The sequence below is a fragment of the Poromitra crassiceps genome (genome assembly GCF_964638095.1).
Source record: "Poromitra crassiceps genome assembly, chromosome: 1".
Taxonomy (NCBI): Eukaryota; Metazoa; Chordata; class Actinopteri; order Beryciformes; family Melamphaidae; genus Poromitra; species Poromitra crassiceps.
This window is the reverse complement of record NC_139623.1, coordinates 18,874,645-18,900,723: the sequence shown is the minus strand read 5'-3', so window position 1 is coordinate 18,900,723 and position 26,079 is coordinate 18,874,645. Positions and strand designations below refer to the sequence as shown.

Below are 26,079 nucleotides of genomic sequence, written 5' to 3'. Positions count from 1 at the left end.
AAATAACGTCTCACACTTTCATCCCGCAGTGCAAACCAGACTGCTGGTTTAATTCACTGAAATTCATTCCAAATTCATGTGCCAAGATTTGCTGCAAAGGAGGATGGTGAAAATGCCAAAAGCATATTTCATTTAATTGTATCTATGAATTTCAAATCATCAATCATTATCAATCAAATAATTTGTTCATTTATTTATCCCTTTTTTTCCATGTTCACTTGAGTACATCCTTCACTTTCGTCTAGCATCCAGGTGGGGGTTATGGTTGGTTTGGTACAGTTTGTGGTCACATTACGTTACATCCCGTGCATCGCGAATGCACTATGTAGGCCTATTCCTAGTTCCCATGTACTGTATGTGGTAAAAGTGAGGTTTGGGTTAACGGAGCAGCTTCAGGCCATTAGATTTACTCTGAAGTCTATAATTATGTGTTAAATAATTTGCCTTCATTTGACATGGCACCTTTAGTTAAATATGGAAGCCACAATGAGGACAATGTTCTCTTTAAGAAGAAGCCTCTGGCTAGAATATTTAAAACAATGTTCCATGTCACAAGATAGACCTAATCAATTATCAGATTATTTGGATATTGGATACAGTAATGTCAGCAAACAAAGCTTACAGAATATTACATACATACATACACAGACACTGCTTATACAAGAATGTGATACAATGCCTGAATATGTGTTGTCTGTATATCAATCAATCAATCAATCAATCAATCAGTTTAATACATGTCCCAGAAGGGCACTTTGGTTCACATCAGACAGTAGTGGATAATTACAACATCATTACTAGTTTGAGATTAGTAATAAAGTATGTATATGTGTTGATCATAAAAAAGACTATGGCCCCTATCGTTGCATCGGCCTAGTTTCTACGCCGAGCGCCTGGCGCAGTGGGCGTGGACCAGCGCACTTGATATCTTGGTCTTGGCGCTAGACGCAGCCTAAAGCATTACAACCACGCCTTTTAAGCGTAAAATTATGCACCGTCATGCTCATTGGATAAGTGCAATAAACGAATCGCACGCTTGCCTTTTAAGCTCCAATTCCAGTGGTCCCGCAAAACCAGACAGAAGCCAAGCGCTCTGCCCCCCCCCCCCCCCCCCCCCCTCCCTTCATCCAGTCTGTCTGTCTCCATATAGGCTATTATTCCATATTATTATGCTTCTCAAACCAATCTAACTGCAGTTTAAATACTGCAAGCATGTAAATACGCTACACTATAGCAAGATCAAAGTGAAAAGAATGTTCTAAAGGCATCAGCTAGAAAAATATAGCCTATCCCTATATGATGAGATTCATTTTATATTGGTGAAAGTTTGTCCAGAACGATATCGTTTTCTCTCCCCTGCTGCAGGTAGAATGATGCACATAAATATACCCTACATTATGTAAAGTCATTGCATAAATGTGTTTTTATTGTAAAACTAAATGTGAAGTAGGGCCAAGTTATTGGAGTGGACATCACAGTATAGCACATGACAGTAGAAGCGCGTTCCGAAGCGCGTTCCGCTAACACTTATCTAAATCACGTTAAATCGACAAGAGATATATATAGGCCCAGGAGGACATATATGTTTCACTTAGGGTGGTGTTTTAATTTCGATGTTTTATTTGGTCCAATATTGAAATGTTCTACAATTGCAGGCTGTGTTACCATTACACATTATTTTAGATCGACCTTTTATATCTATTTCGCCTCATTTGGTTGCTATTTAGTAGCGAAATGGAGTACCCAATTGCATGCTGGGACATTCACAGGCAGTGAACTTACTGCTATTTCCTATAGGACGTGTGTTGTGTCTGTCTGAGCGAGGGAGTCAGAGAGAGACAGTCGTATTGTGCCTGTCAGACTGAGGAGAGAGGGAGAGAGTGACACAGAGAAGGGTGACTGAGGAGAGAGCCAGAGGGGAGGGAGAGAGCCAGAGGGGAGCGCGCAACTGGCGCACACTGAATAGGCCTGGTTTTCAAAAGCGCAAAGCGCTAAATTTACGCCAGGTGGGAAGATAGCAGTACGCCGAGATTTAAGGCCGACACGCCCACTCTGGCCCATTCTGGGACTGCGCCACGCCCATTCGGCCTAAAGCGCATTTGGCAGCGTAAAGCCATATTGATATCTTCCCGAAACAGGCGCAAGGCACGTTTTTTTGCGTTTAAGGCCCGTTTTAGCGCCGAAGGCCTGTGGGAGAATAGGGCCAAATATCTCCATACATCTCTGTATGGCAGCGGTCCATGCAAACTTGTAGAAACATGTCAATTTGTATAAGAATGCAGCTAAAGATGTTAAGATTTGTTCTTAGGTTGAATTTTCACAATAATACGTGAACATTTACTTCCTTTAATTTAATTAACCAAAATGTATCACCAGAGAAATGGAGACCATTTTGAGGAAACAATAATATAATATGATCAGATGTAATGCTGACTGAATGCTTGTGGTTTGTGTTTGGCAGTTGGGGGCGGGGAGGACTTGCGGGGCTACTGGTCAGACTACCTGAGGAAGACTCATGTGCTGGTGTATGTGGTGGACTCCTCCGACAGGCACCGCCTCCCATTGGCTAAGGCTGAGCTGCACCGCCTGCTGAGGGCAGAGCCACAGCTGCCTGTGGTAGTGCTGGGCAACAAGCAGGTAAAGCAGCTGGCATGCTCGTCTTGCCTGATTCTAAATAGCTGAATTGCTTGGTGTGACCATGTAAAACTATTCTTGTAAGGATTTTACTAAATGTGTGGAAAAATGAATGGGAGAACATTCCTTTGTTCATACGCCTAACCCTGAAGAGGTTGTGACTTTTGCACTATTCCCCCTGCCAAGCTGTCCTGGTCGTTGCTCCACCCCCTCTACCGATCTTGGGAGAGTTGTAGACTAGCACATGTTTCCTCTGATACATGTGCAGTCGCCAGCAGCTTATTTTCACCTGACAGTGAGGAGTTTCACCGGCAGGACGTAGCACAAGGGAGGATCTGGGTGGAAGCCCATACAATTGAATCACCGACTAAACAGCTTTGCGCCACTGACTGAACCATTGTTTTCCATTTGAGAGAGGCAGCGCTCTCTGCTCAAAGTTCAACTAATTTGAACCCAGGTTACCCCTGACCAAAGGTGCGACCGAGTCAACTCCCTAGTCCCCACCTGCAACAGAGTCAACTCCCGAGGCCCGAGTCCCCACCTCTGGCTCTCACCTTTGAAAGCACCTCCAGTGAGATGACAGCGTTTGTCTCAGCAACTGTACAAAGGATGCAGGAGAAACTTGTCTTGTTAAAAAGCAGAAAAGAGAAACTCCTGTTGAGTGTATCAGAGTTTCAGTATAAACTCTGAGAATCCACATCAATATTTTACATTTTTACATTTCTACATTTCCTCCTCAGCTCTTCCTTCACCTACTGAAGCACTTCTGTATTATACATGATCAGGAATATTTCTTACTCCTACTCTCGGCGTGCTATAGCTTTCATCCTTTCATTTCTTACTGTGGTTTGCTTGTGATTAGCAATCAAGGAGTTTTAAAGACGAAATGAACCCAATGGAACCCAAGTGGCGCGTGGGTCGGAGTCACGTTTCAGACTGAAAACATAACTTGTCTGAAATGACAGGTTGAGAGGTGGGCCATAGTAGCATGTCGATGATTTTATTTGACAATTCTGGGGACTGGATTTGGCTTTGGCCAATCCTGGCATGTTCCGCCCCCAAACCGAGAGGGATTCAGCGTGTTGTGGCGCTACGCGAGTTAGCCGAGGGTGCAGCATGCCGGCCTGGAATCTCCGACGGGCCGGGGTCTGAATTCGGCCTTAACTGCTATGTTAACTAACGTTATCCTGGAATGCTATTTTAACGAGCCAGTTACATTTCTTTCCGTTCTTAGACATTACCGTTTGCTTTATTTTGTATGTTACATACAATTGGACAAGTTATTAGTTAGTTTATGGGCTAGAAATTCTGACATTTTCTCCTTCATTTGGAGGAGAAAATTCTCCTGAAATGAAGATTGATTGGCAGCTGCCATGTCGTGATCTCATTGTTTGAAATGGGGTAGAAATTTGATAGTACTATCATGTAACGTCAGCAAACTGTAGATTACTGTTATGAATGAAATCTTGAAAAATGAACTTTTGATGTGGAAAAAGTGTGAAAGAAATGTTTTTTTTTTTTTTTTTTTTTGCATACATTATTAAATAGGTGCACATGTATTTGAACTAAAAGAAAAGAAAAAAAATGTTTGGGTTCAGCTCGTCTTTAACTCATTGAGTGCCAAGGACGTCGATCGACATCAAAGTAAATAGTGACGTAGAGTGCCAAGGACGTCGATCGACGTCAAATGCGTTTTTTGACGGTGGGACGTGGATCAAAGCCTTCTGCATCTCCTGTACAAATATTGTAGCTATTGGATGTGTATAACCTATTTTACAGACCCATTAGGTGGCGACAGTGCTCTCCAGATTATAGAAAGGTCCGGAAAACAGCAGGAAAAACCCCTGTGATCAAAAAGAAACCGCTAGTACGCTAGTCATGCTGCATGCTCATGCTGCAGCCAGAGCCGATGGCTCTGGCTGCAATCTGACGTTGGCTGCGAACAGCAGTCAACCCGCGCCCACAACTCAGCCCCTCTGTCTCTGCTGTATAGTTTCTCCACACGATTAGCCGCCAGAAAGGCAGCACCCGACGCCGAAGGGCCAAATGTTTCCCTGCAGTCCGGTTTGGCATTTCCGTGTCGCGCTGGGAACCGCCGCACAAAAACGGAGGGCTCCGAAAATAGACTGGGTGCGTGAGGCTGTGTGTTAGTGTGGGGAGGAGTTTGCAGCTGAGGGGGGGAGAGGGGGGTGGGGCACGCAGTGCACCACACAACTACACCACGTCACTACATCAGAAAATATTATCTTCAGACTCAGTGAATGTGCTTGAAATGCTGCATTTCACAAAAGGCGGAATAACTCAGCTTCTAATTTGAAATGTGTCTTTTTGCTCAAAACAGCCTATCTTCTCCGGCTCATAACTAAAGAACGGAAAATGGTATCAATAAACCTTTTTTTGCAGATGATAGAAGAGAGTCTTATCGTTCTTTGCGCGTGTTCGGTGTTTACATAGTAATATCACACAATATTCTGTGGGCCTCGAGAAATCACTGAAAAACGCTCTGAAACTCTGGCACTGGGAGCATCCGTTCTCCAAAAGTGGCTGGCACTCAATGAGTTAAGCTAAATGTTGCAGTCATTGTGAGTTACTTTGGTTAAGATCATGTCAATGTAATATCATGTAAATGTAATATTTAGGGCTGGGGGCCCTATCTTCCCAAAAGCGCTAATTTAGCATTTGCGCTCGTTTAACGCCGTGCGCAATGCAAATTGAAGCGCATGCCTGTTATAATTGTACTGGGCATAGGCTGCCACATGCCAAAGCAGGCATTTAAGCGCTAAAATGTGGGGATAGATGGCATTATCCTATCGTCAGCAGCGCGCAATTACTTTGCGCTAAGAGCTTTGAAAAGGACCTCTTACGCGCAAATACCTCGCTGTGCCGGGAGCGCACCATAATCTCCGTGCAGCGCAGTGCAAAGTAAAATTCCTTTGGATATGTCATTACGCCTGCCAGGACATCAAATTTCGCTGCTAAAATTGGTATTAGCAAATAATTCAGTGAGGCAATCAAGTATAACTCACTGAGATACTTTTATCACATCGCAAAGAGGGAAATTAATTGAGAAAACTTGTTGGACAATGGACATAGGCTATAACCCGGAGGGTCGTTGGCACCACAGACGATCTGTCAATACGCTCTCTCTGTCCTCGCACGAGTGAGTACACTCTATTACGCATGGAGAGAATTACAGCATATTGCATGCCTCGCGCAAACAGCCATTGCGAGACGGGATTGGTTTTGTTTGACGTAATGCCCAGCATTGCCTGGCCACACCCGTGAATAATTCTGGTACTTAAGACCGCCCAAATCCCGTTTGTGCAGGCATTTTGGCTGTTTTAACTTAGAAATCAGGGAGGTCACGTCTACCAGACAATTATATCACTTTTAAACAGTTACATTTCTGTATAAATCATTACAAGTATGCTCCCATGAGGTGGGGATGCTTTTTTTTGCTGCTGGGCGGGGGTGCAAAACTCGGCAGAACACCTGGACAAATGCGCAAGGCCAGGGGCGGAGCGACCCTATCAGCCCACGGGGGGCGAAGCTCTTAGGGCATCCCCCCCCCCCCCCCCCCCATCCATTTTTTTTCCCAATTAAGGCCGGCCGCGAAGAAAAATTTGCCTTTTTTGCATGTTTGAATCTGTTTTAGCCATATTTAGTGGAATATCTCATTTTAAACACACCAATGTTATTGTCTATTGATTGAATTGCTCTCACACTCAGGCCTGGCCTGGCCTGGCATGCAATTTTTTTTTTTTTTGCATGGGAGTGGGCCCGGGGCGGGCGCACCCTCTGCCCCGGTGTACGCTCCGCTACTGCGCAAGGCGGACTGTTATCTTGCCTGCGTTAAGGCACGCACAAACAGGTGCACAAGCGCTAATAGGGGATATCGCCTGTCGGAAGATAGGGCCCTGGGACTTTAAAGCGTTAATTTCGATTAATTAATGACAGAAAGAATAACGCATAAAAAAAACAAGACATTTTAATCACACTTTATTTTTGCACTACAGAGACCATGGAACGTTTCTCAGTGGACGAATTCCAGGCATACCAATCATACTGATGCACAACATGCATTGAGTGACATCAGACAACAAAGCCCCACATGTGGGAAGTGCGCTGTAATGACAACATTTGCATGAGCACTTCAAGCCTCCATTATCACCTCAATGCTAAACATGTTGCAGCTAGCGTGGAAGCCAGAGCTACATGTAACGTTAACCAAAGACGATGGGATTCAAGCAGTTCAAGTTCTGCTCTCAGTTCAAATTCTGAATTGGTGGAGCCTGCGGTGACCCATCTACAGTAATATAATATCTATGCGTTAACTTATCATCATGCTAACGTCAGTCTTAGTACGAGCAGAGTCGCCAACCCACACCAGATGATGGGGTTCAGAGCCAAGATGAGTAAGTCCACGTCTGACAAGTACAAATACAGCAATATGTATTCCCTGTTCTGAACAATCCCCTCACAAAAACATGTCACCATTAGAACTCTCCCATACCATACCTTACTAGTTACTGAACCTCCTCCATACCCCATAACATTTTGTTGGTCTGGTCTCCTTTTGTTTATGACTGAAAGTTATATTTGAGTGAAGCTATGTAGGCTACTGATTGAACTGTTTTTGACTATTTTTAACCTGTGCCGATTATGCATTTTAACCTGTGCTCATGTTTGCTTTTTAACCTGTAAATTGGTTCAGTCTACTGACTACTATGTGCCAAATAAAGTACTAATACTACCTATTCACTCATATACCAAAATCCATTTGAATTGTAGGCCTACTGTAGGCTACTGTAAAATGTTGCTTCTTGTGTCAAATATTGATATGCGATTAATTTTGATTAATTAATTACAAAGCCTCTAATTAATTAGATTATTTTTTTAATTGAGTCCCACCACTAGTAATATTGCTTAAAAAAATGCAGCTTGAAAAATGTAAGGACAAGGACAAATCATCTGTTCTTATTGCTCTCCCAAAAATATACACACTGTATAGATACAGTACAGTTCAGTCCAGTCAGTTTAGACTGTATATCATGAGTAAAGATAACTACACACTGTATACAGATACAGTACAGTTCAGTACAGTCAGTTTATACTGTATATCATGAGTAAAGATAACTAAATATACACACTGTATACAGATACAGTACAGTTCAGTACAGTACAGTTAGTTTATACTGTATATCATGAGTAAAGATAACTAAATAGTAAATATAAACACTGTATACAGATACAGTAGAGTTCAGTACAGTCAGTTTATACTGTATATCATGAGTAAAGATAACTAAATATACACACTGTATACAGACACAGTGCAGTTCAGTCCAGTCAGTTTATACTGTATATCACGAGTAAAGATAACTAAATATACGCTGTGTCTGTATACAGTACAGTTCAGTACAGTCAGTTTATACTGTATATCATGAGTAAAGATAACTAAATATACACACTGTATACAGATACAGTTCAGTACAGTCAGTTTATACTATATATCATGATGAGTAAAGATAACTAAATATACACTGTATACAGACACAGTGCAGTTCAGTCCAGTCAGTTTATACTGTATATCACGAGTAAAGATAACTAAATATACGCTGTGTCTGTATACAGTGTGTATATTTAGTTATCTTTACTCATGATAATTATACAGTACTGTACAGTATAAACTGACTGGACTTAACTGCACTGCAGTAACAAGCCTTGAAACCTTTTCCTTGTGGCTGAGTGTTGCTGTAATAGCTATAGACAGGTTAAGACCATTTCTACTACGTTTCTAGCATTTCTACAAAGGAGCTGCTGAGTGCTACTGTCGGCTGAGCCCAGGGCCGTTCTGCTCCAGTGCGCAGCTCTGGTGTGCAGCTCCTACAACAACGTCACATGGACAAATGTGTTGCTCTTAAAGAGACAGGCATTCAAATCATTTATTTAAAAAATAAATGATTTTCAACTTTAAATAATAAAAGTCGATCTTGATAATAAAAACGATTATTCGAAAATTCGAAATTCATTGCGCATCCCTAGTGCCAATTCAGTGTTGAGCCTTCTGGAGGTGTTGTGGGTCCAATTCAATAAAGCTGCCTCCCCTACCAGAACTCGACACCATTAGATTACTCTTGTTAACTACATCATGGCTAGTCTCAACGCCAGACGCAGACCCCTTAGACCAGGGATACTCAACTTGCTATGCCCGGGGGCCACTTTCGTGAAATGATAGGAGGCCAGGGACCAGTTAATAAACAAACGATATACATTTTTCTGTAGCGGATTGTAGGTTTTTTGGGGTGTCAGCCGGAGTTTAGTCTGACAATGTTGATAGTTAGTTAGGTTAAGGTATTTGACAATTTAGCTGGAGCTCAGTCAAACTTTATTTCCCGTTAGTTTTTATTGTGAATTAGATTCTAATTCACAATGAAAACTAACGTGAAATTATTAGAAAATGGTCAGGGGCCACTCTGCACCCTGTCGCGGGCCGTATCTGGCCCCCGGGCCGCAAGTTGAGTATCACTGCCTTAGCCTACATTCACACAGGACGCCGAACGTAAGCAGAACTGAAGCTTGATGCAGGCACAAGCTGAAGGTACGCCTTGTTGTTCACACAAGACGCCTTCTCTTTTCCTCTCAGCTCCTCTCAGCGCCTACTCTCGCGCCTTGAACCCGCCCACAACTCCCATTGACTTCATGCCTCGTGGCTTCACGGCGTCAGCGTCAAGCTTGGAAATTCGGCGTCAGGCCTGAGTGATCGCTTCGGCGTGGCGTGAGCGTGGCTTCGGCACGGTGTCAGCGTGGCACGCGCGCGGGTGGTGTGAACGACTTTGCCTGTTAACAAGGATGCCGAAATGAAACTTGTGGGTACAGCGTAGGTACAGCTTCGGTTGAGCGTTGCTTCACGGTCCTGTGTGAATGAGGGCTTAGACTGTAACTCATATTTATTCCCTGTTTAACTTGGACTGTAAGTGCATGTAAGTTCACTGCCTATGTAACGCCTATTTAACTCAGAATGTAAATTTCATGTAAATTCAATGTAAACTCATATTTAACTTGGACTGTGAATTCATGTAAATTCACTGCCTATTAAACTGGACCACCTGGACCTTCCCATGACCTTCCCCGTTTCATAACACACTGCCATACAAATTTCCAGGCCAATCCGACCTGGGGAGGTAGTTTCCAAGACTTTCTAGGACTTTCCAGGAAACTACCTGGAAAGTCCTGGAAACCAACTGGACCTTCCCATGACCTTCGCCAGATCATAACACACTGCCATACAAATTTTCAGCCCATTCAGACCTGGGGGAGGTGGTTTCAAAGACTTTCAAGGTGGTTTCCAGGATCTTCCAGGAAACCACCTGGAATGTCCTGGAAACCAACTGGACCTTCCCATGACCTTCGCCGGATCATAACACACGGTCATAAAAAATTTCAGCCCAATCCTACCTGAGGTGTGGGCGTAGTAGTAGTAGCAGTAGAACTGATGACATCACTCACCGATCACAATTGCTTGAGGTACATCACTGATGACATCATCATTGAGTGCTTGAGTGACATCACTGGTGACATCATCAATCACCAGCAGTAGTAGTAGTAGCAGCAGTAGTTGTAATAGTAGGAGTAGTAGTGGTGGTAGTGACAACTCAGATTTCTTTTTTATGTTTGAATGATTTCTCTAATAAATGTTTCAGAATTGATGTCAAACTTTGAGGCCGTTTTTCTCAAAAACATAGTTTGGAAACAGTCAAGACATAAATGGGTGTATCTCACTCAATCTTTGGAGTACAAAGATCATTTTTATATCCCCAGAAAGCTTCCATTCTCCTCTTTCCAATGGTGTATTAAACTCAAAATGTGTTTTGGGGTCAATGTGACTCAAAATGATGGAGCAGGTCACATATTGGAGTGTATGTGTGTGTGTTCTTTTCTTTTCCTGTGTCTGAGTTTGTTATTTTTTGTGTGTTATAAAAAAGGGAGAAAAGATAACTGTACATTCTAAGCTGCATATTATTGTTGTTCTTGTCAAAGAAAAGAAAAATATGATTGCTTGATTACGTACCAATGCGGACTGCACTCTGCCTTGCAATAAAAATACTATAGAGTACAGTAGTACATGCTTCCTCGGATACATGTGCCAGTCGCCAGCCGCTTCTTTTCACCATGGAGGGGTTTCATCAGCAGGAAGTAGCGTAAAGAGAGCCAACGTGGACGTCACTTTCTGCCTCACCATGCATACCATGGTCTTAAAAAAATATCAGTGGTGGTGAACGGCGATAGACAATACTTTTTTTGATCCCGTTTGAATTGTGCCATGAAATCCACATGTAAATTTTGTCAATTTGAAAGATAACTATGCATGTCAAGAAAGATGCAGTTTGTCCTGAAACAGAAACGTAACGTTTAGTTTTGTCTGAAACCGCTCAATCGAGTACAGGCTCTATTCTCCCCCTGGCCTTAGGTGCTAAACTGGCGTTAAACGCACAAAAACACGCTTTGCGCCTGCCTACCCGTGACTCCGGAAGGTAGCTTCATGTTTTTACGCCCCGAAATGCGCTTTACGCTGAAGAGGCGTGGCGCAGTGCCAGAATAGGCCAGAATGGGCATTTCGGCCTTAAATACCAGCCTAAAGCGATCTTCCCAAAGGGTGTTAATTTTGCAGTTAATGCTTTTCAAAACCAGGCCTTATTCAGTGCGCCGGCCCCGGGGATGCACCCACAGCGTTATTCAATCACTCTCTCTGTCGCTATCTCACTCTCTCTCCCCCATCTCTCTCTCACTCCCTCTCTCCTTCTCTCTCGCGCATCAATTTCTGCCCCTATAGCGCACTGCAAGCATCAGATCTGAAATGTAGGCTACACCACAGAATGACAGAACCATCACTATTTTGGGGGAAAGGCCACTAATTTATATGTAGAGGGGGAGAAGAAAAGACAGCGAGAGAAAACGATGCAATCATGCTGTCCAAACGTTCACCAATCTAATCTCATCATGACGTTTGCTCTTGCTATAGTGTAGCGTATTTACATGCTTGCTGTATTTAAACTGCCGTGAGATTTGTTTGAGGAGCATATGGAGACAGACGGGGATGAAAGAGGGAGGGGGGGAGCTCACATCGCTTTGGTCGGGCTCTTCTGACCGGACTGGATCGCTCCGTGAAATCGGAGCTTGAAAGGGACGAATGTGATTGGTTTACTGCAGATCACCACAGTTGTGAATAATTATACGCTTAAAAAGGCGTGGTTAAATGGTTAGCTGCGCGCAATCTGGCAGGAAAAATTAGGGAATGCGCGTGACCACGCCCACTAATAGCGCCGCGCCGACCATATCGGTCGACCCCTAATTATTATTATTATTATTATTATTATTATTATTATTATTATTATTATTATTATTATTACCACAAACTGTGACTTTTTGTGTACCCCGTGGCACAATTCAAACGGGATCCAAAAAAGTAACATCTCCCTCTGTGCACCACCATTCATATTTTTTTTTAAGACTGGTCCGCATAGGGTCTGACCAGAAGGGGAGGGACTTTGGCATTCTAGGATCACGCTTTTTCCCTCCCCCGAACAAGTGCCCTGATCCAACCAAAGGAGGCGCTAGTGCAGCGACCAGGACACATACCCCACTGGCTTCCCACCCACAGACAACCAATTGTGTCTGTAGGAACGTCTGACAAAGCCGGAAGTACCGCTGCTGAGAATTGAACCTGGGTCTCCACGGTGGTAGGCGAGTGCAGTTACCTCTACACTACCCAGATGCAACATATTTGTTATTTTCATATATTTTTTAATTTGTCAGTTTGACTTTAGTTTTAGTTAGTTTTTAGTGTGGGTTTGGACACCCTGAACAAACAGTGGAAGAAGTCATCACTCTCTTTAAAACGATCGAACCAAACTGAATTTAACCGGCAATTGATTTTGTTTTCTGCTCTTCCCGGCAGGACAAACAGAACGCGGTGAGCGTGGCGGAGCTGCACGAGGCGCTGTCCCTGGGCTCTGTGGCTGAGGAGCGCAGGCTGTTCTTGCTGGCCGCCCAGCTAGGCTCCGCCTCCGAGGTCGCCCAGCTAGGCCCCGCCTCCGAGGCCGCCCTGAGGAACACCACACACAGCCTGCAGGCCTTCCACGACCTGCTGCTGCAGCTCGTCTAAACTGCCCGCTATAGATGAAACAACACCCATTTCTGTATGACGAAAGCCTCAGATTTCAATCTGGAAAAACATGACGGCTCATTTAGAAACTTTCTCTCATATTAGGAAAATGGTTCCATTTCAAGGATTTGACAGGATGCTTTTAACTTTTTTAACTTTTGAAGTCATCAATGTAAAATGAAGACAGGTTCAGCAACTGCATGGCTGATTAGGCTCGCCTCAAATGTTTTCAGAAACACTTTTCTATTAACCATTTTCGTAATATAAGAGGAAGTTTCCAAACGAGCAGCCGCCATGTTTTTCCAGTTTGATACCTGAAGATTTTGTCATACGGAAGTGGGTGTGGGTTAATCTAAACTGGATTGGGGAAAACATTTGGATGGACAAAGAGGCAATGGGTAGAGGGATGGAGATGGAGGACTTCTTCCTCCCTCCTTCCTCGTCCAGCTCCTCTTTGAGGAAGAGGAGGAGGAATAACTTTATAGAGCTGCTCTCTCTCCACCAGCGCATCTGTCCACCCTTACCAGAGATGAGGCGGAGGGGAAAGAGCACAAGAGAGAGTAGAGGAGGAAGGGGGAAAAGCCTTCTAGAATCTTCTGCTCACGGTTCCTACGCAGTTCTGAAAAGTCTGGAAATGTATTAATAATGAAATTGATCATTTCCATTAGTTTGGAAATTTGGGGGAAAAAAGAGTCTGGAAACATTTGGAAAAAGCTGTGGTCTAGATCAGATACACGGAATTATAGCTTTGATGTTGTAGACCCAGTTTGAGTCCACAGTTTTTTATTGATGTGAAGAATAATGTTCAGATAGAGGGATGCTCTTATTACCCAGCTGCTGTCAGCATGCATTATATCAAATACCCTGCACCAAAATCATATCCAGTCAAGAACACAGTCTGCCTGGAAAAAGATGGAATTTCTAAATGGAAAGAATGTAAGAACCCTGTCGATCATCTCACATATTCTGATTTGTCGCTGTGAAGAACAATCTTAATCTAAACAGTGATATGACCGCAGCAGAGGCAATGGGCCCTATTCTCCCACAGGCCTTCGGCACTAATACGGGCCTTAAACGCAAAAAAACGTGCCTTGCGCCTGTTTTGGGACGATATCAATATGGCTTTACGCTGCCAAATGCGCTTTAGGCCGAATGGGCGTGGCGCAGTCCCAGAATGGGCCAGAGTGGGCGTGTCGGCGCTAAATACCGGCGTACTGCTATCTTCCGACCTGGCGTACATTTAGCGCTTTGCGCTTTTGAAAACCAGGCCTATTCAGAGTGCGCCAGTTGCGCGGAGCGCTCCCCTCTGGCTCTCTCCCTCCCCTCTGGCTCTCTCCTCTGTCACCCTTCTCTGTGTCACTCTCCCTCTCTCCTCAGTCTGACAGGCACAATACCGACTGTCTCTGACTCCCTCGCTCAGAGTCCCATAGAAAAAATAAGCTGTAAGTTCACTGCAATGTGAATGTCCCAACATGCATTGTGCTTCTCCATTTCGCTACTAAATAGCAACCAAATGAGCCGAAAACCTATATTAAGGGAGGATCTAAATAATGTGTAATGGTAAGACAACCTCCAATTGTAGAACATTTCAATATTGGACCAAATAAAACATCGAAATGAAAACACCACCCTATGTGAAACATATATGTCCTACTGGGGCTATAAATATCCCTTGTCGATTTAACGTGATTTAGATAAGTGACAGCGGAACGCGCTTCGGAAGCTTCTACTGTCATCTGCTATACTGTGATGTCCGCTCCAATAACTTGGCCCTACTCCACATTTAGTTTTACAATAAAAACACATTTATGCAATGACTTTACATAATGTAGGCTATATTTATGTGCATCATCCTTCCTGCAGCAGGCGAGAGAAAATTATATCTTTCTGGACAAACTTTCACCAATCTAATAGGCTATATTTTTCTAGCTGATGCATTTAGAACATTATTTTCACTTTGATCTTGCTATAGTGTAGCGTATTTACATGCTTGCAGTATTTAAACTGCAGTTACATTGGTTTGAGAAGCATAATAATATGGAATAATAGCCTATAATGGAGACAGACAAGACTGGATGAAGGGGGGGGGGGGGGGGGGGGGGGGCAGAGCGCTTGGCTTTCGTCTGGTTTTGCGGGACCAGTGGAATTGGAGCTAAAAAGGCAAGCGTGCGATTCGTTTATTGCACTTATCCAATGAACTGAAGGTGCATAATTTTACGCTTAAAAGGCGTGGTTGTAATGGTTGAGGCTGCGTCTAGCGCCAAGACCAAGATATCAAGTGCGCTGGTCCACGCCCACTGCGCCAGGCACTCGGCGTAGAAACTAGGCCGATGCAACGATAGGGGGCAATATGTCTATCTGTGTAAAATTAAATCATATTGAACATCAGGCAAAATATTCAAAACAAATCGTCTGGAAAAATTGGGGATTTTTTTTTAATTGAAAATGTGTAGGAACCCTGGAAGAAGTTGAGAAGGGGAGTTAGCTCGTCTCATCTTCCTCCCTGGAGAATAAGAAGGAGGAGGATGAAGGAGTCCGTGACTCGAAGCCTCCTGCCAGAGAGATCTCAGACCGCTCTCCTGCACAGCAATTACCGTCAGCCAGTGACAGGTTTATTTGAATACGGATCACATAGGCCATGTATAAAACATTTCTTAGATGCGTGTGGAGATCCTTCATTCAATGCAGGTTTTGCCGTTTCCGGGAAGCCTTCTGTACGTGTTACATAAGAGAAGTGTGTGGAGCTGAGGTTGAAGCCCGAGGGAGCGACACTGTACCAAGTCACAGACCGCTGAATCCATCGACACACGCCAAGGCTTTTCTCACATCTGTAAAGGGAGGGTATTTAAAAGGCCCCCGTGACATTTTGAAATGCTATTCTTTTATAGAGACATTTGTCAAACTGGGGGGGGGGGGGGGGGGTTTCCTTTTTTTTTTAATGCTATTCTTTTATAGAGACGTTTGTCAAACTGGGGGGGGGGGGGGTCCATCCGTTTTTTAATGGCTTGTGAGCATTTTTTTTGCATCCTATATTGAAATCAAGGGGCAGCTACTGGCATCAAACTGAAACACATTGCATGTTGTATTATGTACGCTATTGGAGAGCTCACATACTTACCAAAAAGTAAAACATTGTGAAGTTTTTCTTGCTTTACATATTTAGCATTGTTGTAGGGTTTACAACAAGAAATGTTAAAAAGCTGAGGAGACTTTTAGCTAAAAAAAGAAAAAAACGAACAATAATAAATAAAATAATAAATAATTTCCCCAACAAAGATGGAAACCCCCCCCCCCAGTTTTTTTTATCCCATTTTATCCCCAATTAGTGTTTTTTTTTTTTTATATCCTGGTTGCTGCTCCACCCTCTGCCGATCTGGGGAGAGCAGAAACTGGCTCCATGCTTCCTCCGAGACATGGGCAGTAGCCACCGTGGCGCCACCGTGCCACTCTGGTACTTAACTCATTGAGTGCCAGCCACTTTTGGAAAACGGATGCTCCCAGTGCCAGAGTTTCAGAGCGTTTTCAGTGATTTCTCGAGGCCCACAGAATATTGTGTGATATTACTATGTAAACACCGAACACGCCCAAAGAACGATGAGACTCTCTTCTATCATCAGCAAAAAAAAGTTTATTGATATCATTTTCCGTTCTTTAGTTATGAGCCGGAGAAGATAGGTTGATTTCAGCAAAAAGAGACGTTTCAAATTAGAAGCTGAGATAATTAGCCTTTTGTGAAATGAAGCATTTCAAGCACATGACTGACTCTGAAGCTAATATTTTCTGATGTAGTCACACCTCAAAAATAATTTCCTTCAATAAAACAGTGAAAACAAAGGAATTTTGTTTGGCAAAATAATATTTTTTAGCTGCAACCAGCAGCGCTGGCCCCTGCGTGCGCTGCTGGTTGCAGCTTCTTGCTGGTCTTGATTTACTGCTGGTGGGCATCAGATATTCTAGCTTGCGTTTGCCAATCCTGTCCTGCTGTCTGGGTCTGTCTGGGTCAGTGTTGTATGCTGCCCTGCATGCCCCACCCCACTCAACTGCAAACCCCACCTCCATGGGAGTGTCTCTGGTGGCTCTCTGCTGCGTTTGCTCTGTACTGAAAAGTGCGCTACATCCAGCTTTTTTACAGCGTTCCGCGTGTATTTGTCACCGGCTCCCATGCTTCCAGTTGAGAATAATAACAACTCCACAACTAATCATGCGGATGGGCTATCGCAGCGGACACGGAGGGGCTCAATTGTGGCAGCAGATTGGCTGCTGCAGGCACAGCTAACGTTATGCTTCATGCAAATCGATGCATACGGATGCGATTTCCGTTTCCCCATGACTTCTCTGTTTTTTCCTCGCCTTTCTGTAATCTGGAGAGCACTGCCACCTAATGGGTGCGTAAAATAGCTTTTACACATTCAACATCCACCATACTTTCACAGGAGATGGATCAGGCTTTAATCCACGTCCCACCGTCAAAAAACGCAATTGACGACTTTAGTCGTCATTGGCACTGAAAGTTACTATTTGAATTGACGACTATAGTCGTCATTGGCACTCAATGAGTTAATAGGAAATTGTCCTATAGGGTCTAAAATGTGTGTGGGACTCAATAGTAAGTTTATATAACTTTATCCTGTATGCTGCAGGGATTTGTAGTTTTCTTGTAATATTTTGGTATAGTATCCTTCTAAAATGTACAATCAGATTGCTACAGTTCATTTTCAAAAGATCAGAGCAAATGTTGAGCCTTCAATCCTGTTTCGTGTTAAAAGTATTGAACGTGTCTACAGCAGCCAGCAGCAGAAAACACTGAAGTGAACAGTGCTAAACTGCACCTTTGGTAGTTTAACACTGAAGCCACTGAAGCGAACAAACCTTCCAGCTGCCAGCTGGATTTGCCCCTTGGTTTCAAATCACTGGTTTACATCAATTTTATGGACAAACGCCCCCCCCCCCCCCCCCCTTGTGTTTTGGTTTTTACTTTACAAGTGGCTAGAAGTTGCATCTTTGGTAAAGGAGTCTGCTGGCTTGTTGATTTGACTTTAGGGAGCTAAAACTTACCACAATTTTAGGGAACAAACAAAAATAACCCAAATACATTTCAAAATACCAAGGCATTCCATTTGTAAATATGCTTCTTCTTGTTGCATTTTAGCATCAATAAACCACAGACAATATTGGCAGCCCCTACCAGCTGCTATAGGCTACTGCATACAGTTACATTGTTTTCTCCACCTGGCGGATTTGGAGGGAAATCTGCTGGATCACTTTACGGCACAAAACAGGAAGAGGTTCTGTTCTTCCAGAGGAAACTGAGCGAAGCTGAAAGAGTTTCTGGCAGTAGATGGTGGAAGGAGGGGAAGAATGATGGACATAATTGTAACAATTATTAACAGTAACAAAACCTCTGGTGTATTATAGAGGCTACCAGTCATCTTCAACCTACTTCATTTATTTATGATGCAACAAGGTATCACTATTAAATTGACATTGATATATTGATGATTTAAAATATGACTCAATGCACCTTTAAAGAAAGTGGGTTAAGTGGGCTCTTATGTTTTTATTGTCTATGTAAGGTAAGAAGGGATACGGTAGGGAAGACACAGGAAAGACTGTTCTGGCACCAATCCCTGTCTGCCATCGAAGGTTCCTTTAAGGATTTGAGCACAAGGCGTGCAGTGCCATTTGGCTCCCCACTCCCAATTCCATTCCCTCCCAATGCAGTTTCCCCTACAGTAGATCATTCTAATGCAGTTTCTCCCTACAGCGGATCATTCTATGATTCCCCTACAGTGGATCATTCTACGATCGCCTGGACAGTTTCCCCCTACAGTGGACAGAAACCGACTAGACATGGGCTAGTATCCAGTAAAATATTCATTCATGGTTGTTTCAATGCACATTTGTGCAGTATTTGGCTTCAAAGCCCTTTGTTGTAATGACAAAACTGGAATTAGCTAGATTCATCAAGTGTGTGACAAGGTCTGCTTACGACGCACAGTGAATAGCCGAATGTGAAGTTTTATTCGTTTGGACTTAGTGCAGAAATGTAATTTCCTCAGTAACCAGTTTTATGAATTATAGTGTACTGTACTGTTTCTGTGACCAAGTCATTACCTTCCTTTCTGTCCTCTCAGATGAAACACCTGGCTCTAGTCTGACATGTTCAGAAGAGCCCGTTCACAAGCAGAGAGCTGGAAAACAAGAACGTGTTTTGCAGCTGCTGGCTGAGCACGTCACTGCAAACAGATAAATCTATAGGCCTCTATAGTGCTGTGACCTTTCCACCTGGGCAAAGTTCTGAACCTGGTGGAACAGGACGTTTTTGCTGAGATGCCACTTTGACATGAGTTATTTTCTCACCACACTGTCAATAATGCCGGTTATTGTGAGCAGCAGGCATGGCAACTCGCTCAGCCTGGAAGCATGATCCTTGGGTTTATGAATACTTTTAAACTGATCAATGTAATAAATACATGGCCCTCAGTTTAATTTCTAGGCTGTTTTTCTAAAGCTGATGAAACAGGCACATTTTAAGGGCAAACTTAGCCAACAGTGAGTGGAAATAACAAACTGCTTCCATCACTGTCGTCTCCTCCTCTAACCTACTAAATATGTAATAATTTAATCATTTTATTGAGGTTATCCAGTGGAATTTCATAACCCGTATTACAGGTTTATGTTTGTCTCTGGCATCCGGTAGCTAGCTAGCTAGCTTGATAGATGTTATATAAGAAGAACAGCTGTTTTTTCCTGCTTGTGTTTTATTTAGTAGCAATTGGTCCATTAAAATATGCACAGACCCCGGATGAGGAAACCGAAGCTGCCCGAGGCAGCCCAGAGGAGACTAGACAGATTCACGTTCATTTATGGACGAGATATGAGGATGTGAACCGCTACATTGCAGAAAATACGTTATTTGCAGTGTGTATTACGTATGCCCCGTTCGCCCGTTTTGGCCAGTTCCAGGACTCTAGTCGGACCTGAATATCTTCTATGGCGATCAGAATGAAACCAAAGTTCTCTGGGTGACTAAAACATATTTTAAGCTGGAAATAAGGTCTGGGGTGTAAAAAACAGGAATTCCCCTTTAACAGCGTAATGAAACATCACTGATGTCTCATGTCTGCAGTGTAATGAAACACATCACTGATGTCTCATGTCTGCTCTGCATCAGTGTGATGGTTAACAGTGTAATGAAACACATCACTGATGGCTCATGTCTGCATCAGTGTGATGGTTAACAGTGTAATGAAACACATCACTGATGTATCATGTCTGCTCTGCATCAGTGTGATGGTTAACAGTGTAATGAAACACATCACTGATGTCTCATGTCTGCATCAGTGTGATGGTTAACAGTGTAATGAAACACATCACTGATGGCTCATGTCTGCATCAGTGTGATGGTTAACAGTGTAATGAAACACATCACTGATGGCTCATGTCTGCTCTGCATCAGTGTGATGGTTAACAGTGTAATGAAACACATCACTGATGTCTCATGTCTGCATCAGTGTGATGGTTAACAGTGTAATGAAACACATCACTGATGGCTCATGTCTGCTCTGCATCAGTGTGATGGTTAACAGTGTAATGAAACACATCACTGATGTATCATGTCTGCTCTGCATCAGTGTGATGGTTAACAGTGTAATGAAACACATCACTGATGGCTCATGTCTGCTCTGCATCAGTGTGATGGTTAACAGTGTAATGAAACACATCACTGATGTCTCATGTCTGCATCAGTGTGATGGTTAACAGTGTAATGAAACACATCACTGATGGCTCATGTCTGCTCTGCATCAGTGTGATGGTTAACAGTGTAATGAAACACATCACTGATGTCTCATGTCTGCAGTGTGCTGGTGGGGCTGTTTGGATGTTTTCATGCGACTCCGCAGCCACTTCAAGTGGCTCAGCGTTACGAGGCTGTGAATGATTGATGAGAGCAGATAGGGTCAGAGGAGAACTAGGTCAACTATTGTTTTGTTGTTGACCTGTGTAGCATAGTCTCTGACGAGGGGGAAAAACAGTAGAGGTTGACTTTGCCTACCAAACTGTGATGTAGGATAGGAACCTTTTGAGGGGGTCCCAGGGGGTTCCCCAGCAAGAAAAGAATAATTTATTTTCACTATAATTCCATCCATAAGTAACACAATGACAGAATGTATGACTATTTTGGCCATGGGCTTCACACACTTTCTGTAATAAAACATCTAAAATCTTATCAAACGGGGGCTCGTGGTCTAATTTGTGTCAGAGGCGTCCTTGATGTGAATAACTTTGAAAACAAAGCAGCCAAATATGGGTAAATGTTAGCATGTGGCTGGTTTCCTTCTTCAAAGCATTTTGGGTGGTAAAATATTGAAAGTGAAAGTTTTTGGGATCCGGCTGGCCACTGCAGCCGATAGATTCAAGTCTGACTTTCCTGCCCTGGCCAGTTCAGTCAGTGCCAAACCAGTGCCATGTTTGATTTCATATTCTCTGAGCAGTGAGCAGGCTGTTGTTAGATGAATTTGATAAAATTATTCACAATGCTTGTGGAATATGTACATGTCTTGGTCATATTGCACACTACCTCTTATTACAACGTCACACAATTCCCAGTTTTCTGATCACTCTGTAATCTCATGCAGAATTGGTGCTTGGTTTCGGTGCTAAAGATGTCTTTCTGTGAATATTTAATCCTACCAAAACACCCTATCCATTAGGACTACAGTTACTTCACATTTAATCTAGCAACGGTGGCTATTTTTTTTGCTGGAACACAGCATATCGACCATTTTCTCTGTACAGTGTTTTAGAAACTGCATTCACTCCAGTTACAGCACTTGATGTTGCAAACGATACATTTTCACAATGCCCCCCATTCCTTGCTTTATAGAGTACCGCAGGGATGACGTATTTTGGTAGGCTACCAGAAATCGCCCCCATGTTGGTTCGTCAGGGGAAATGTCTATGGGTTTAATGGGGATTTCACTTAAATCATCAATGCATCAATTAAGGTCTGTGGCTAAGTTTATAGGAGGGCAAATTTGGGTTCAGCAGGATAATCTTCATGAATGTTAAATTATGTCTCAGACAATTTTCAATAATGAAGGCTACCTTAGTCAATACCTGATTAAACTATCTTATTCATTCATTCATTGATTCTTTCCATTCATCTTTATCTCCCCTGCAGCCAACGCCCTGTTCAGGTTATGTCACTCAGTTATAAATAGACACGCCCCTTCAATCCTGTCCAATCACTGTCTCCCACGCTTTCCCTCTCTCTGGCCTGTTGGCCAATCACTTTAATGGAGTATCACATGAATGGAGTAGTAGTTTATATCAGGCCCCTGGTATTTGTCTGTGTGTAACTCACCTTGTGTGTCACCTGCAGTCGCTGATTCTACGCCGTTGTAGTTGTTTCGACCCACCTCCTCCCCTGAACACCACCAATGTCATGACTCCTGTAGAACTCCCTATGGGGGGTTCTCTATCCTATACATCACTGACGTCCTCCTCTCGCTTAGGAGGCGCGACATCACATCATGGAGTCATACGCCAAATCTAAATGTTGTTTGTCCATTCATTAAAGTTTGTTATACCTTCCTTCTAGTCTCTCATTATTGAATTACTGTTATGCCTTTTGAAGCGTTTTCTAAGAATCACAAAAAAACTCAGTTACGTTTCAAAAGCCATAAAAGTTATTCACGTTTGTGAAGATGATCCTGCTGAACCCAAATTCGTGCTCCCATAAACCTTCGTTAACCACAGACCTTATTTTATGCATTTAAGTGAAATCCCCATTCTAAATCCCCATTCACTTTTCCGTGCTAGGCTTCTTCCGGACTCATTCTTGCGATGCTGTTTTGTACAGTGATAGCCTACTCTGAAGCCATGGGATCAAACCTGAGAAGTGTTAAAAGAGAAACTAGATGGATGCAGACCCATGGCCCAGTGTGTACAGTGTTCATTAATGTTCCGTAGGCTGCATGGTGTTGAATGTATTGTAGCGTTCCAGGTAATCCAGGTATTACCTGTAATGTGATGTGCAATATAAGTGTCTAGATTGCAGCTAGGAACTAATGTGTGTGGGTGTGTTCCTAGGGGAAACGGGGTATATAGGACCAGCGGCCGGGGTGCCGGATGTCAGTCAAGCTATGGAGCGAGCTGAGACGGTTGCTATGTGTAAAGCTAGCTGTGTGAAGCTAGCTGCTAGGAGCTAAAGGAGCCTGTGAATAAAGACCCTGTACCAACTACAACTCTCCGTTCCTTGGCGTATCAGCGATACGTTACATTGGTGTCAGCAAGTGAAGCGGTAGCGCCTCTGATTCGGTCGAGAGGGGAGAGAGTGAGGAGGAACGGCGGAGGAAAAGTTGGAGATCAAAGGCTCGAGCGACCTAGCGGTAGCAGAGCTAGCTGTGTGAGCTAGCTGCTACGAGCGCCACGTGTGATGGTGCGCTTAGAAGAATGCCTGTCGGCGAACGGGAGAAAAGAAGAGCTGACGACGGGGATCAGCTCGGTGCTGGCGGGCATGGAAGCCCGCTTGATGCAGGAGATCAGATGGCTGTTGGAGGCGACACCAGCCTGGGCAGAGGGGCTTATGGAGCTGCTACGAGAGGTCGCGCAGCACGGAGAGAAGCGGACGGAGGAGCCGCAAAGACTGTGTTGGAGTTGTGGAGAACCGGGCCACGAGACGAGGTGGTGCCGAGACGGTTCCGGGAGACGGACCGGGCATGCGGAGCAAAGGTACTGGGGACAGCAGGGAGCCTGCTGGGCATGCGGTGGATCGGGACACATAGCTAGAGAGTGTCGAGAAGCTGTCGGGGACTGGAAGACAGCGAGAGAGGAGAGACGGGCAGGCGGCGGACAGGTGAGGCTTTGTTGGACTTGCCAGTCGCCTGAACATTTAGCTAGAGACTGCACTAAGAGTGCGAACGCTGGAAGAGACACACAGCCGGGGGAGCAGCCGGAGCAACAGCCAGAGGAGCAGCGGAGTAGCGGAGCAGGGGAGCAGCCTGAGCTACAAGCAGCGGAGCAACGGGGCAGTACAGAGCCGATTGTTCTGGGCAGGAGAGTGACTGTTGAGCCGGCCCAGGCTAGCTGCTCTGCATACCAGCCGGTAGAGGGGGACATCATCATCAGCGACGAGACCATCAGGAGAGCGGGGATCGTTTTGAACAGCCAGAGGGAAGTGAGCGACATCACCTGCAATGCTGTTACAGTCGGGGGAGCAGCGCTCGTGTCCCCGGGGGAGCGAGAGGGGTCAACGCTGGAGGAGCCGGCCCAACCAAGCCGCTACACAACCCCCACGGCTGCACTGCAGAAAGTCGAGGTGGAGATCGACGCCGATGGTGTCCGCCCTGCTGTCCTCAACACGCCGCCCCCTGGGGGAGCGGGACGGGAGGACGAGCGAGTGCAAGACCGGGAGGATGAGAATGTGACTATGGAGGATGTCGATCTGGAGGAGTGGATACGCAGACAGGCGGAGGACGCTAGCGTTGGACCGGTGCGCAGGTGGGTGGCGGCCGGATGCCGGCCTCGCCTGGAGGAGATGTGCATGTGTTCAAGTACCACGAAGGAACTGTGGGAGTTGTTTCCGGACCTGAGGGTGAGGGAGTCGGGGATTCTGGGGTTGGATGGGCGCGGGAAGAGTGGCAGCGTCGTGGTGGTGCCCAGTTGCCTGCGGGGACTGGCGCTACGAGGGGCGCACAGGGGCCGCAGGGGTCAGGGGCATCGAGGGCCTGAAGAGACACTCAGCCGCCTTTGTCGAGTTTTCTACTGGGTACAGATGAAGGGAGACGTAGAGGACTACTGCCTTAGCTGTGTCGACTGTAATGTGCTTCAGGTGGGACAGAAGCTGTAAAAGGGGGGATGGAAATGATGGTGGTTTAAATGAATGGGAAGAAAAAAAGAAAATAAGGTAAATGATAGGGTTGAGTTAAATTGAAGATGAGTGTAAAGAAAAGAGGGAAAACGAAACAAGGTAAATGTGGGAGTTATTGGTGAATTGAAATGTGTGTAATGGGAAAAGAGGGAAGAAATGAAAAGAAATGCAAATGGTGGTGGTGGAACGAAAATTAAGAAGTTGCTGAAAAATAAGAGCCTATTTGGGGAAATGCGAAAAATGTAGTGTTGGTGTGTTTTGGTACAGGGGGATATGTGTGGGTTGTGGGTGTCAATGTGGGCATTGACTAATGTTGGGTGAGGAGTATGTAGCGTTCCAGGTAATCCAGGTATTACCTGTAATGTGATGTGCAATATAAGTGTCTAGATTGCAGCTAGGAACTAATGTGTGTGGGTGTGTTCCTAGGGGAAACGGGGTATATAGGACCAGCGGCCGGGGTGCCGGATGTCAGTCAAGCTATGGAGCGAGCTGAGACGGTTGCTATGTGTAAAGCTAGCTGTGTGAAGCTAGCTGCTAGGAGCTAAAGGAGCCTGTGAATAAAGACCCTGTACCAACTACAACTCTCCGTTCCTTGGCGTATCACCGATACGTTACAGTATTTTCAGACTACAAGCGGAGAAAAATAGCAATAAAGACAGCATGTTGAAGAAACTGTAAGCAGTGTTGTCAGTTATTTTAAGACTGAGCATGTTGAAGAAACTGTAAGCAGTGTTGTCAGTTATTTTAAGACTGAGCATGTAGAAGAAACTGTAAGCAGTGTTGTCAGTTATTTTAAGACTGAGCATGCAGAACTGTAAGCAGTGTTGTCAGTTATTTTAAGAATGAGCATGTAGAAGAAACGGTAAGCCGTGTTGTCAGTTATTTTAAGACCCTGAGCATAAGAAACTGTAAGCAGTGTTGTCAGTTATTTTAAGACTGTGAGCATGTAGTTTAAACTGGTAACAGTTGTCAGTTATTTTAAAACTCTTAGCATGTAGAAGAAACTGTAAGCACTGCAGTGTTAGTTATTTTAAGACTGAGCATGTAGAAGAACTGTAAGCAGTGTTGTCAGTTATTTTAAGACCCTGAGCATAAGAAACTGTAAGCAGTGTTGTCAGTTATTTTAAGACTCTGAGCATGTAGTTTAAACTGGTAACAGTTGTCAGTTATTTTAAAACTCTTAGCATATAGAAACTGTAAGCACTGCAGTGTTAGTTATTAAGACTGAGCATGTAGAAGAACTGTAAGCAGTGTTGTCAGTTATTTTAAGACTGAGCATGTAGAAGAAACTGTAAGCAGCATTGTCAGTTATTTTAAGAATGAGCATGTAGAAGAAACCACCTGAAGAAACTGTAAGCCGTGTTGTCAGTTATTTTAAGAATGAGCATGTAGAAGAAACTGTAAGCTG

At 44.1% G+C, this 26,079-nt stretch overlaps 1 protein-coding gene across 1 annotated transcript in view; it reads left to right on the top strand.

The window, feature by feature from the left end:
- The window catches only part of arl10 (ADP-ribosylation factor-like 10), a gene marked incomplete at both ends in the record, with an annotated part of 93,819 nt that extends 81,023 nt beyond the window's left edge, over nucleotides 1–12,796 (top strand). Inside the window, 2 exons of the mRNA XM_083635924.1 lie at nucleotides 2,462–2,637; nucleotides 12,590–12,796. Of these exons, the coding sequence (XP_083492050.1) occupies nucleotides 2,462–2,637; nucleotides 12,590–12,796 (383 nt within the window). The remainder of the gene's footprint in view (nucleotides 1–2,461; nucleotides 2,638–12,589) is intronic.
- Between the last annotated feature and the right edge of the window lie 13,283 nt (nucleotides 12,797–26,079).